Here is a 15,069-nt window from a genome sequence, read left to right on the forward strand (position 1 = left end):
AGTATGTGGCCGTACAACATCTCCAGACTCTACAACACTGACAATCCAATAGTAGCACACCAGATTGGATGGGATGTAACATAGAAGCCAACAACTCTCAGCTATCAAAAACATTAACACAGAAGCCTTAACTTGTAACATCTTAGTAATCCGTCATACAAGTACTTAATATCTCCATGATGAGATACAACAATTTACACTTATTTTCTTCTAAGGAAGTATTTTTGATCATTTTGTTAGCAATTTCTTGGTAAAAAGCAATACAAAATAAATTATTGTGGGCCTGCTATAGGGGCAGGCTTAAAGGGTGATTAGAGAGAATAGTGGAGAGAAGGTGACAGTAGTGGTGGGATTGTAACATTTAAGGCCTATAACGAATCGTCATGAACAGCTTTGTAAACCAAAATGTTTAAAGAAAATGTAGAGAAAAACTTACATATGTAATCTTTACCTATTCCCTGTAAATTACAAAATATATTAGCACAAATTTTTAAGTATATTTTTGACAGGTAAGACATAATTATTACTATTATGACATCCAAGTACAAAATAAAATTTAATGCAATAAATTTTAGATTTTAGAGTTGAAAACTTACTTGTCTAAATGAAAATAGTCATTATATTGCATTAAATAATTTTAGTTTCATTATTTACATAGGCTAAATCGAGCAACGGGAGGACAGTGCTACATAGTTAAAATCATATAGCAATCACAAATTGTTTTTTATTGATTTATTTTCTGGTCGTTCTCTTTGCCATTTAAGTTTTATTAAAACAAGAAATATAAACTTTGTCATGTTATTTGTTATGTTGGGTTTGTGAGGGAAACTGGGGACAATGGTAGAGGGAAGGTCATGCTGGTGATGTTGGAACACTGAATGCTAAAACAGCTGTATCACAAACAACTTTGTAAATCATGGTACTTTAATAAAAATAAATGTTAAAAAGACATTTTGAAAGAGATAACATAACTTTTATTACGGTATAATTGTCCTATTTTTATTATTGTTGTGATTGTTATCTCTCACTGCACTTGTTTATAAAGTTTATTATAAATATGTGTATATAGAACAAAATATAACATTAATTAAGAATTGGTACTATCCATGACTCCAGATGTCTAGTAGGGGTCTTGGGCCACACTCCTCCTTTTTAAGGGAGACTTTTTTAGTGGAAATTAGTAAAGGAAATAGAAATCCCAGAAGGATCAAGACATTTTGTTACTGCCAGTCAATAATTTCTCAGTAATTTCCTCATGTGAGAAGTGTACCAAAGGGTGTCTAGAATTGAATGAACTCTTCCACTTTTCCCCTTAACTATACCATAAAATTAAAACTGTTAGGGGGCTGGAGTGATAGCACAGTGGGTAAAGCGTTTGCCTTGCTTGTGGCCGACCTGGGTTCGATTCCCAGCATTTCATATGGTCCCCAGAGCATGGCCAGGAGTAATCAGTGCATAGCTAGAAGTAGCCCCTGAGCATCGCCAGGTGTGACCCAAAAAGCAAAATAAATAAATAAATAATAAAAACTGTTAGCTGAGCCCTTATAAGTGAATCAGTACTATAAATTACATACTATATTGCTTATACTATTCTATTAACATCAAAAACCTTCTCAATTAATCCTCATGGAATATTTGTTTTGTTTTGTTTTGTTTTAGGGCCATATCTGGTGCTGCTCAGGGTTTATTCCTATCTATTTGCTCAGGGATCACTCTTGGAGAGGCCCAGAAAGTCCAAATTCCAGGGAACAAACCTTGTACTATTAATTTGGCCTTCTCATGGAATTTTTAATTTCATTTTTTAATATTAGAGAACAGTCTTGAGCCAGAAAGATATCACAAAGGTTAAGGTACTTACCTTGGATACAATCAACTTGAGTTTGATCCCAGCACACATATAATCTCCTGAGAGTACCACCAGGAAGTGTTCTTGAGCACAGAGCCTGGAGTAATCTCTGCGTACAGCCAGGTATAGGTCAACCCCACCCATCCACCAACACCACCCAAAAAAATAAAGGAAAAAGAAAACTGAGGGTTGGAGAGGCTGAGTCATTTGTGTAGGGTTTTGCATCCAAGAACCAGAACTTCAGTATGAATAAGACAACTTTAGATCATGGGGGGTGGGGGTGAGGTTGACCTATATGTCTGGCTTGTGGGCTATATATAGGGATGTGAAATCACGTATTCTGGCCCTGGTACATGACAGAATAGGCATGCAGATTCTGCCTATATTGTTTGATCCACAAATTATGTTATAAATGTCTAAATAACCTTTGGTAGAAAAATGCTTCCCTATTTCTTAGACTCTAAAGTCTATGTTGTTAATTGCTAGATATTTTGCTCTTGTCTAAAGATATAGGGTGGGAAAGTCAATCACAAGCTAAGAAGTCTTTTGGGAGCCCTATAGAAAAGCTGGTTTTTGATTGAGGAATTGTGTTACAATACTTCCTGCCACAAAGACTCAAGAATTTAGAAACTAAAACTTCTGATAATTTTAAAAGACTAACTTCTAGCTATCATTGAGAATTAGGAGACTATCTCAGTATAATATACAGGACTTGATGGGATCGCTATTATTTGTGTAAAGTAAAATTTAAAAAGCAATCAGAAATCACACCACATACCCATTTATATCACAAGACAATCTGTTCTTCCAGTCTCCTGGAAAAGTACGCAGTCCTGAGAACGTGATCTTCAAATGAATTTTCATCCCCTCTTATTTCTCAGAAAAAGGACCGACTATTGTGCTTAATTGTTGACTATTGTTCTTAAGCAATATAACAATTATTGAAAAATCACAGATTTTCATTTGTTTCTAGTTCATTCATTTGTTCTACTTCATTCTTTGAATAGATGTTCTAATTTGTTCATTTGTTCATTCAAATTATTATTTCCTACTATGTTCCATGGATTGTTCTAGGTGCTTGGGATACAGAGATGAACAACCAATCTAGATATTAGAGGAGTGCACATTTCAGAGGGGAAAATAAAAATAATTTTTCAAAACATAATAACCTTATAAAAAGTCTTACGAAGAGTTGTTCAATAGAAAGTGGTGTTGGTTTGCCCTATTTTAGATGGAGTGAACAAGGAGGGCCTCTCTAAGGAGATTATATTTAAGATGAGACTAAAGAATGAGAATGAGCCAGCCATTAGACAATAGTGTTACAGACCAAATATAAATTAAGAGCAAAAGTCTTGAGATAGGGGAAAAATTTAGGCATATTTTTAAAAACACACAAGGAGGCCTGTAAGTGGCTGCATTGAAAGTCAGAGAAGGACTTCTATGAAAGGAAACCAGAGAGGTCAGTCAGAGCTGGAACATGCCATAATAAGAGAGGTTAAAGAGATTTTCATAAGAAGTGACAGAATATTTTTTGTCTTACAAAGATTACTTTGCTATACAAAGAGTGAATTAGATTGAGGCATGAGTGGAAGCAGGGACATTTAAAAAATGAGCAGGGGGGATTGAGGACAGGTAAATTCTTGATATTATGGTCTGTAAGACAATACTGTCAAAAATTCCTTAGAGGCAGGCCTTGTTCCATAGCATCTCCATTTCATTCCGAAGCATCATGTTTTTCCTTTCCTGTTGGAGGGGTAAAAACCAAACAGAAATATGTGTTTGTCCACTCATTAAAATAAAATTGGAAGAAATTATTGAGTAAATTATTGAGTAGGAAGTAATACAGTTAGTCAAAGAGAAAGGCAATGAACAGGCCTAGTTTCAAATTTAGAAATGAGTTTGATGGTAAAAATAACAATAATTTTGAATAATAACTTGAATTATGATTATGTGGTAATATCAATAGAAATGAGTTTCTCATATTTAATAATGCTAAGATGTTTTAATCATATGGCACTTTCTCCAGACTAAAATTTCTAATGTCTCACTTTTAAGATTCTGTATATTCTGATTTTTAAAAGTCTTCTAAAAGAATATGTTGGAGAAAATTTTGATAGATACTTTTTCTTCTTTCTGAAATGCTTGTATTTATAAACCAAATTTTTATATAATCAAATAGAAATTCTGTTCTCTAGTTTTTGCTTTTTGGATTTTATCCCTTGAGCTATTCATGGACTCTCCAGAGTAAAGGAGCTACTAATATCATTTTTAAAAAATGGATATGTATTTTCTTTCATATCTGACAATAGCAGTGGAATTGAGCCCTGTTCAGGAGGTTGTTTTCTGGTGCATCCACTAACTTACCAGATTTTGCTTCATCTCCTCTGCTTCCTTAATGAGCTCCGTGACTGAGGAGTTATCACTCTCCTTCTTTGCCAAGATTTGCCTCATGATTTGCAGACTAGAAGAGAAAGACATCATTAGCACAAAAAATTGCCTAAGTGTAATATTAACATTTGCAACCAGTTTGCAACTCACAATGTGAGTAAGATAAGGAATGAAATCACAATACATAGGAAAGTCCTCTGATATAGTATCTTTGGAAGGATTTTGTTTCTAATTGATATTTGCCTTAGCTCTTTGCTCTGTAATGAATTCTGTTCTCTACTTTAGACTTCGATGTCCAAAAGTGAGTCTTTACCCTTTAAAAATGCTTTGATGTATGGATTTTGAGATAGAAAATACATTTGTCTGTGTGAATAACGAGGTTAAAGAAAATATTGTCTTTAGAATAAAAGCAAGAATTATTCTCTACTTCATGTTTTTTACTTCCCCCACTTTCTTCACTTGCAGACATTTATGTGAATTTAAGATACTTGCTCACCTCATAATCCTCATGATGATCCCATAGAAGTCAAACAATTGAGGAGTTTCTAATATGGGCAGAGGGATAGTATGGCAGATACAGCGCTTTGCTTGTACACAATTGACCTAGGTTTGATCTCTGAACCATAGATGATCCCCTGAACATAGACCTATTAGTAGAACTAGGAGTAATCACTGAGAACTGCTGGGTACGGCCCAGAAAAAAATAGAAAAAATAGAATATTAAGTTTCTACTAACAAAATAGATATTTAACTGTGAATATTCATTTTTTTATCTCCCCCCACCCTGGTGGATATTCTTTAAAAGCATCAGCTTATCTTTATGGTCATTATATTGTCCTTGGTTCTGTGTAGAGAGCACTAGAACTTTATCTTGCTCAGAGAGAAGTCTGACTTGCTGGGTTGTAGTAGTGGGTGCTTTGACCATAGCTAAAGAAGAAGAATAATTATAGTTCTATGAGATAAGGGCTGAGTCTTATCTTAATTTCACTTATATATGTATATAATATGTATATATGTACATGTACATTCCTTGTAACTCTGATTTTCATTGTTTTACCAATTAGAGCTGATTGTCTAGATATTTTTAAAAATGTAAATAATCACTGCTAACCCTTATGTTAATCATTTTTAATTCTATAAATTACAATTCTCCACTCTTTATATTGATACAAAATCTTTACTAGGAACCCCATACCTTTTTTGTTTTTCTTCCAAGTTAAACATTAACTTCTGTAATAAGAGAGGGTTCTCATCTTCTACAGGTTTTAGCATTTCCAGGAGTTCCTGCTTCCTTAGCTCTAAATCCTCATTTAATTCCTTCAAGTAGTTGTCATCTATTTTAGAACTTCTGTGGGAAGAAACACCATAATGTCTGCCTTTAACCTAGGTTAATAATAGCGGCCCTCTTTTCCTCCCTGGATAGTTATCACTTGGCATTTTCAGTCAGACTTACCTTGCTTGGGAGGTCAAGTAGGAGCCCACAGAGTTTGTTTCACTTGCCATCTTGGAAGTAAACTTCTAATCCAAGAATGAAAAGGTATTTGTGAAAATATGTGCCTTTTTGTCCTATTCAGTTAAGTCATTATTATATATGCTGCTGTTCTTAAAACTCCTGTTGCCTTGGACTGATTTTAGCTATATCTTGATGTCATAATGGCTTTAAGACCATAATATCAACAGCTCATTAAGTAAACTCCTCCATCATTGCCAGCTTACTGACTAAAATATTAACTTACTCCAGTTCTTGACTTCATTTTAGCCATATACCAACTGTTGTATTCTGAAGTCAGTAAATATGAACTAAATCTGGATATCTTTATTATGGAATTCTTACTGTATTATAAAATGGTAGCCTGTCAAAAATTCTTCATCAAAAACATCTTTCATGATTATAAACCTCCAAGTTTTGTGTCCTGTTATTTACAGGACACAATGCTGGATTCTATGAGGGAGAAAGATAGGTAGAAGTTGATAGAATGGGGGTATGGTGCCACCATCAGGTCAACCTGTACCTGCAGGGCAAGTGTATCAGCAGCCTGGTGGTGTCTTCAGTCTTCCTGACAACCCCAAATTGCTGCTGTGCCTTTGGTGGGACCCCAACAACTTGGGACCAAGTTTACCAATAAATTAAACAGCCAAAAGTTAGGCATGTGGAAACCACACCCACAAACCACCTCCAGCTCAGCTATATAAGCTCATTTATTGATCTTATTTCAGAGACCCATAAATCTCGAAAGAGATCACAAGCTGCAGTTAGGCCCAGTGGTGGGGTGTGCTTCGGGCGAGTGGGCCACCCTGCAGGGCATAACCCAATAGTTTATTTCTCTGGAAAAGATGGAAACAAGGGCTATGATCCAGAAACACAAAAAAGAATCTCCAAGCCGAGCAGTTTGCTGCATAGATGCCTCCGGACATTAAGTCAGGCTGACTTCACTGGGGTGCCTCAGACAGGTGTAGGTGTCATCCCTCCACCAACCCCCGGTGGCTGCCAACTTCCAGAACCCAATGAGAAAGGCAGGTACACAGGTTCAGTGACAGCAAACTCCAGGCCTCAATGGATAGGGGATGGCCCATTCCTCTGATCCCTCTGGCCCAAGGGACCTTGGAGGTCATGCCCACAAACTGCCTCTAGCTGGGACTTAAGCATCTTAACAGCCATGATCCAGAAACACACAAAAGAATATCCGAACCAAGCAGCTCACTGTAGAGATTTCTCCAGACCCTAATTATCTAAAATTTTAGAATTCCAGGAGCACACAGTCGCTCTCACAGACCTGCAACATCTTATGCTATGCCATAACAAGCAATACAAAAGAGAGTATGGGGGAGATTGTCTGCCATAGACGCAGGGGGAGGGGCGGTATGAGGATGATACTGGGGACGTTGGTGGTGGAAGATGTGCAGTGGTGGAGGGTTGGGTAATCAATCATTGTATGACTGAAACCCGAACAAGAAAGCTTCATAACTGTATCGCACGATGATTAAAAAATAATAATTAAAAATAAAATTAAATTAACATTCTGAATTTAAAAGTGTAATGTGGAATTCATGCCCAATTCAATCAACTTAATCAATGGCTGAATAAATAGCACTACTCCTACATTTAAAAAAAAAAAGAAGAAATTGAAAGAGAATAACTTGAGAAATGTTAGGCCAAGCTGGTAAATACAAAACACGAAAATGAAATACTAATATATGAGCCAATTATCACAACTTTGCTATTTAGATCAATTCCAATGTATGATAATATTGACACTTAGCAAGAGGATATAGTTTGTGAAAGATTCATACTGTCAACATGTCCTTTCATAACCTGGATCTTTCTTGGGAGGCTGCAATAAGACTCCTCTCGGGATTCTCATTCTGCCTTCATATTTTCCTTTCCATATTAAAATCATATTTCTCCTATAATCAAATATTTCCTGTATTTTTCTATGTCATTTAGTGAGAAGAAGGCAATCCAATGAGTTTTACATTTCTTCATGCTTTAAACACAAGTTTAAATAGCAGTATTTTTAGAGACTTTCTTAAAATGAAATAATCTTTGTCAGTTTCAACTATTAACAGAATTTTCTTGCATTTTTTTTGTTATATTTATTTATTGAATCACTGTGGGAAAAGTCACAAAGCTTTCAGGTTTAAGTCTCAGTCATACAATGATGAGCTGGAGCGATAGCACAGCGGTAGGGCGTTTGCCTTACATGCAGCCAATATGGCAGACCCGAGTTCGATTCCTCCGCCCTCTTGAAGAGCCCGGCAAGCTACCGAGAGTATCTTGCCCACACGGCAAAGCCTGGCAAGCTCCCCGTGATGTATTCGATATGCCAAACACAGTAACAAGTGTCACAATGGAGACGTTACTGCTCGAGCAAATCGATGAACAACGGGAGGACCGTGATCGGGACTCATACAATGATCAAACACCTTTCCCTTCACCAGTACTTATTTTTCACCACCAATAATCTCAATATACCCCCCCTTCCACCCCACCCAATGCCTGTGAGGCAGATGATTTCTACTTAACACTCTCCTTGCATTTTTAAAGCAACAAATCCTTTTCTTTTGGGAAGGAAACCTTAGGAAACTATAAGGCAGGGTATTATAGTGGAAAAAACACAAGACTTCAGAATTTAACTTCATTGTGAACAGTGAGCTAATTGTGAGCAAGTTGCTAAATTCTTTGAGTCTTAATTCCCACACTTAAAATATTAGAATAGTAAATTTAAAAAAAACAGGTGAGAATGAAATGTAATATGTGAAGTTCTTGACTCAAGTCAGTTCATGTTTTAATGAGTTTTTGTGTTTGGGGATTGTTTCATAATCTAAGTCATCAGATACCCAAAAAAAGCTTATTTATATGAAGTTATTGTTCCCTTTATTTTCACATACTCTGTGTGTGTGTGTGTCTGTGTGTTTTGGGATCACATCTGGCAATGCCCAGGGCTTACTCTTGTCTTTGTACTCAAGAATTACTCCTAGCAATACTCAGGGGAAGAATCAATTGCATGTAAGGCAAGCACCTTAGTCCTATATGAACTCTCCAGCTCCATCCGTAGACTTATAAGTCTATGCCTCATTTTGTATTAATAATTTTATATTCTCCCTGTCTCGATGGCAGAAATGGTAATATACATAGAATAATGGGCTGGAGCGATAGCACAGCGGGTAGGGTGTTTGTCTTACCCGGCAAGCTACCTGTGACATATTCGATATGCCAAAAACAGTAACAAGAAGTCTCACAATGGAGACGTTACTGATGCCCACTTGAGCAAATAGATGAACACTGGGAGGACAGTGCTGCTGCTGCTGCTATTTTGTAAAGAAAGAACTCCCCAAATTACATACAATTCAATGTCCCATAAAACCTAGATATATTCGTAATTACATAGGAAACATGTTTCCTAAGATTGCTCTATATCAAAACTTGTTTATAGGCAGTCACTTCATGCACTTTTTCTAAAAAATATATGTGTAACAGAAATTTTGTTTGATAACTGGTATAATATGGCATTAAATTACAAGAGTCATATCAGGTATATGATATGTAATTGACAATGGTTGTACTAGGAATTCTATGAAAAAATTGGACTGAATGAGGAAAAGCATTTTACTTTTCCTCATTCAATGAAAACAAGTAATTAATCAGACTGTTATTTATTCATAGCTTATAGATGTGGCAATTACCAGAAGACAAAAATGGCATTGACAGTTAAAGCAACGTTTCTTTAAGCTTCAAGTTGTAACATTATGTTAGATTTTTAAAACACAACTCACCTTACTTTGTCTTTGCTTGCAGATGACTGAAAGCAGAAGAACACTTAATATTTTTATGTCCTTTGTTCTACAGTGAATGAGCATTTATTATTTCCTAACATTCTGAACATTCTCATTTCTTCAACTTGCAATATGCCCATTTCTTGTTATAAGAAATATGACATCCAAGGAGAATATTTGCCTTGCAACAAAAACCTTTGTATAGTGAAGAGTTTAAAACAATAACAAAAAAGCATTGAAAAGGGATATTATAAGCTATGTTATTTCTTGGACAAGGGGAGGGAGGATGAAGCTCCTTTCCTGTACATTAGAAGTGGAAAGAAAGGAAATTAAATGCGAAATTTTCCTGCAATAGAAAGTTAGGTAAGCTATTGATTAAAGAAACATAGTAGGAAATCGTGGAAGAGTGAGGACTTAAACTTTATAACCCTTAACAGTTATAAAGGAAAAAGAGGCCAACAGATAAAAATGAATCGATTGCCAAGTAGAGCTAAGGGTCAGGGTGAGTATGGGAAATGCAGATTTGTCATTTGTTGAATCAGCATTTATACTGTTTTCTCCAGCAGTGCTTGGCAAACTGGAAGCAATAGTAGAGAACATATGGTTGACTCTGGGCTGGGATTTGACATATTAGATAAGCAGAAATTCAAGATAGTAATGTTGGTGAGACTATTACTGTAAAGGCTGAGCAAGCGTTCAGGTTATGTTTAAAAAACAACAACAAAGAGATGATTAAAGGAGTGGAAATCAGTAAGGGAGTATGGTAGATAACAGGAGGTTATGGTCATTCTTATAAAATGACTTATGAAACTTATTCCTGTTTATACAAATTATAGTAACAATTCATATTTTTTTCTGCAGTAAACTATATCTGTTGCTTCTTGTCACTGCATAATATTCACAGAAATTCATGTGGTACCTCAAAATAGATCTTATAATAAGCTATTCACAATGACCTCATTCAACATTATAGCATTTGATTTTAGTATCTGTTAAGAAAAAGCGTGATTGCTCTATAATTAGAGAACTCAGAGAAATAGCATTTTAGTGTTAGTTTTACCAGTAGAAAATCAGATTAGACTAATTAAGCCAGGTCTCCAAGAGTAGAGGCAATTCTTTTCATATTAAAGCAAAAAGAAAAAGGGATAGTGTGGTAGGAAGCTTGATTCTATTAGCTTTAGAATAGTAACAGAGATCACAAAATTCTTTTTTATTTTCTTTTTTGTGGTCACACCCGGTGATGCACAGGGTTTACTCCTGGCTTTGCACTGTGGAATTACTCCTGGAGATGCTTGAGGGATCATATGAGATGCTGGGAATCGAACTGGGGTCGGCCTTGTGCAAAGCAAACCACCTACCCACTGAACTTTCACTCCAGCCCCAGAAATCACCAAATTCTTTTCTTTTTAATTTTTAATGAATCACCGTGAGGTACAGTTACAGACTTACAAACTTTTGTGCTTATATTTTAGTCATACAATGATTGAGTATCCATCTTTCCACCAGTGCCCATTCTCCACCACCAATGTTCCCAGTATCTTCTCCCCGCACCCCCCTCCCCACACACACCACCTCTGTGGCAGACACATTCCCTTTTACTTTCTCTCTCCTTTAGGGTGTTGTGGTCTGCAATGCAAGTATTGAATGGCCATCATGTTCGGTCTATAGTCTACTTTTGGCACGCATCTCCCAACCTGAGTGGGCTCTCTAAACACCCTTTACTTGGTGTTCCCTTCTCTATCTGAACTGCCTTTTCCTCCAGCATCTGAGGCCAGCTTCCAAGCTATGGAGCAAACCTCCAGGTACTTATCTCTACTATTCTTGGGTGTTAGTCTCCCATTCTGTTACTTTATATTCCACAAATGAGTGCAATCTTTCTATGTCTATCCCTCTCTTTCTGATTCATTTTATTTAACATGATACTTTCCATGTTGATCCACTTATATGAAAATTTCATGACTTCATGTTTTCTAACATCCATAGTATTCCATTGTGTAGATGTCCCAAAGTTTTTCTAACCAGTCATCTGTTCTCAGGCACTCGGGTTTTTTCCAGATTCTGGCTATTGTAAACAATGCTTCAATGAACATACAAGTGCAGATGTAATTTCTACAATACTTTTTTGCATCTCTGGGGTATATATCCAGAAGTGGTATTGCTTTGGAGCTCAATTTCAAAACTTTAGAAACGACCATACTGTTTTCCAAAAGGGCTGAACCGGTCGGCATTCCCACCAGCAGTGAAGGAGAGTCCCTTTCTCCCCACATCCATGACAACACAGGTTGCTTTTGTTCTTTTGGATGTGAGCCAGCTCTGTGGTGTGAGATGATATCTCATTGTCGTTTTGATCTGCACCTCCCTGATAATTAGTGATGAAGAGTATTTTTCTCATGTGCCTTTTGGCCATTCATATTTCTTCTTTGAGAAAGTTTCTGTTCATTTCATCGCCCCATTTTCTGATGGGGTTGGATGTTTTCCTCTTATAGAATTCAACCAGTGCCTTTTATATCCTTGATATCACCCCCTTATCAGATGAGTATTGGGTGAATATCCTTTCCCATTCTGTAGATTATCTTTGTATTCTGATCACTGTTTCTTTTGAGGTACAGAAGCTTCTTAGTTTAAAATAGTCCCATTTGTTTATCTCCGTTTCCACTTGCTTGGTCAGTGGTGTGTAATCTTTGAAGATAACTTTAGCTTCAATGTTGTGGAGGGTTTTGCCAACCTTGTCTTCAGTCTACCTGATTCTGGTCTGATGTTGAGATCTTTAATCCATTTTGATCTGACTTTTGTGCATGGAATCACTAAATTCTTTAAGAGAAGAAATATGTGAACCTTCTGTTGCTTTCTGATTCAGAGCCAATTTTAAGGAGAATATGAAAATTCCATTAATTAAAATCAGGAGAGACCGGATAATAGCAAAGTCCTAATAGCAAGATTCACAGATTCATAAAAATGGCCTATATCACCCTATATTCATAATTTATTTTGTTCTTTGCTTCACCTTAACCCAATTGCAGTTTCAAACTAGGATTTACACACATTTGAAGTGAATCCATAGTTTGAGAAGATAGAGATAAATTGCAGAACTTTTGAGTTCTGTTATTGTTGAGATATTTTTGAAAGTAATGGTGCATTCTATCAATATGTCTAGATATAGTACAGTGGTCTTCAAACTGAAAAATGTGAACTTTCACAAAGACCTTTCAAGAAATAAAGGGGAGTTTTTAAAGCAAGGGTAGTTTTTTTTCTCTCTCTCTCTCTCTCTCTTTTTTTTATTAGTGAAACATCATGAGGTACAGTTGTAGACTTACAAATTTTTGTGCTTGGGTTTCAGTTATACAATGATCGAATACCCATCCCTCCACCAGTGCCCATTCTCCACCACCACCAGTCTCAGTATCCCTCCCACCCCCATCCCCCCATCCCACCCTACCACTATGGCAGGGCATTCCCCTCCATTATCTCTCTCCTTTTGAGTGCTGTGGTTTGCTAAAGAGACATTGAGTGGCAATCTTGTTCGGACTATAGTCTACTCTCATCACGCATTTCCCATCCTGAGAGGAACCTCCCAACACCCTTTATTTGGTGCTCCCTTCTTTATCTGAGCTGCCTTTCCCCCTAGCGTGTGCGGCTGTCCTCAGGGCCATGGAGTAATCCTCCTGGTATTTATCTTGGCTATTCTTGGGTGTTAGTCTCCTATTTTGTTACTTTATGTTCCCCAGATGAATGCAATCTTTCTATGTTTGTCCCTCTCTTTCTGACTCATTTCACTTAGCATGATACTTTCCATGTAGTACCACTTGTATGTAAATTCCATGACTTCATCCTTTCTGACAGCTACATAGTATTCCATTGTGTAGATGTACCAAAGCTTCTTTAACCAGTCATATGTTCTTGGGCACTCAGGTTTTTTCCAGATTTTGGCTATTGTAAACAGAAGCAAGGGTAGTTTTTAAGAGAATCTCTTTATGGATTCTCAACTTCCATATATATTCTTTACCAACACAGATATTCCTGAAAAGCACCTGTCGTCTTTGCTCCCACCTTCACTTTACCAACACACTTCTCCAACTTGTTAAATGGAGTCCCTTCCCTTTTAGTAACCTGGTGACTTTCTTTGGTGGTGGTGGTGGTGGTGGTGCAGCAGGTTGAAATGTGTGTATATGGGGGTGGGGATGGGGAAGAGAGACTAAGGGGGGATGTAAAAGCTTCTAGGGTATAAAATCAGTTACAATTCAAAATGTTGATACTGGAATTAACAACTACAACTTTTTGGTGGGTACATCAGATGTTTCCAATTCTTTGTTTTCAACAAATTGAAGAATGACTTCAATTGTTAGAATATATTAAAAAGAAAATTTAATGACGAATTAGTATATGGATGTTAACCTATAATTCAGAAAGAGTTTAAATAGTTGAGTGACAATACTATAAAAAGAACCTTCCGTTTCTATGTATTTGTTTAAACAGATTTTCTCAGTGAGTATTGTATGCAGAGCAAAAAATATAAATACAGAGAAGTGTGATTATGCTGATACATATATTGTAGCAATAAGATCAATCTATGAATGCATGACTAGACAAAAAGTATTTTCCTCAAATAAATAGAAATAATTACAAAGTAAAGTTATACTGAAAATTATAAAATAAATTTATATTTTTGTCAACTGTGTAGTATCAGTAATAGTGCTGATGCAATGATGAAAGAATTTTAACATTTTAACCTTAAGGTCACAGGAAATTAAAACATAAAAATTTAATGCACATTCATATTTTGCAGAGAAGCTTGATAAGTTGATTTTTAAAAAGACTTCCAAGCATGAAATATGTTGCATTTTAATACAATTCTGTGGGGGAAATGAAATGGAAAAGGAGTTCAAGGAGAAAATGTGAAAATTTTAACTGGTAAGGAAGAGCTTATTTGTATATTAGGGGTTTTTTTTGTCTTTTTAAAAAAATTTTTATTAGTGAAACACCATAAGGTACAGTTGTAGACTTACAAATTTTTGTGCTTGGGTTTCAGTTATACAATGATCAAGTACCCATCCCTCCACCAGTGCCCATTCTCCACTACCACTGATCCCAGTATCCCTCCCACCCCCCATTATATTAGGGTTTTAATAAATATAAACTTTAAATACATAATATATATAGCATCTATATAGCACTGTAGCATTGTCCTCCTATTGTTCATCAATTTTGCTCGAGTGGGCCCAGTAACGTTTCCATTGTGAGACTTGTTGTTACTGTGTTTGGCATATGGAATACGTCATGTGTAGCTTGCCAGGCTTCGCCGTGCGGGCGAGATACTCTCAGTAACTTACCGGGCTCTCCAAGAGGGGCGGAGGAATCAAACTCGGGTCCCCCGGGTCAGCCGTGCACAAGGCAAATGCCTTACCCACTGCGTTATCACTCCAGCCACATAGAATCTATAGTATATACATATAATATGCTATATTATTTCTATCTATCATCTATCTATCTATCTATCTATCTATCTATCTATCTATCTATCTATCTACACACTCAGAAGTATGCAGAACCTACTCCTGACTGTT

The 15,069-nt window shown here is 36.4% G+C and overlaps 1 protein-coding gene across 1 annotated transcript in view; it reads right to left on the reverse strand.

The window, feature by feature from the left end:
- Positions 1-5,737, reverse strand: part of CCDC196 (coiled-coil domain containing 196) — a 36,055-nt gene extending 30,318 nt beyond the window's left edge. The window contains exons 1-4 of the mRNA XM_056133360.1: positions 5,688-5,737; positions 5,430-5,582; positions 4,211-4,307; positions 3,539-3,589 (exon numbers count right to left, since the gene is read on the reverse strand). Coding sequence (XP_055989335.1) covers positions 3,539-3,589; positions 4,211-4,307; positions 5,430-5,582; positions 5,688-5,737 — 351 coding nt within the window. The remainder of the gene's footprint in view (positions 1-3,538; positions 3,590-4,210; positions 4,308-5,429; positions 5,583-5,687) is intronic.
- Positions 5,738-15,069: the final 9,332 nt, after the last annotated feature.

Source organism: Sorex fumeus, unplaced genomic scaffold (genome assembly GCF_029834395.1).
Source record: "Sorex fumeus unplaced genomic scaffold, SorFum_2.1 ptg000098l, whole genome shotgun sequence".
NCBI lineage: Eukaryota > Metazoa > Chordata > Mammalia > Eulipotyphla > Soricidae > Sorex > Sorex fumeus.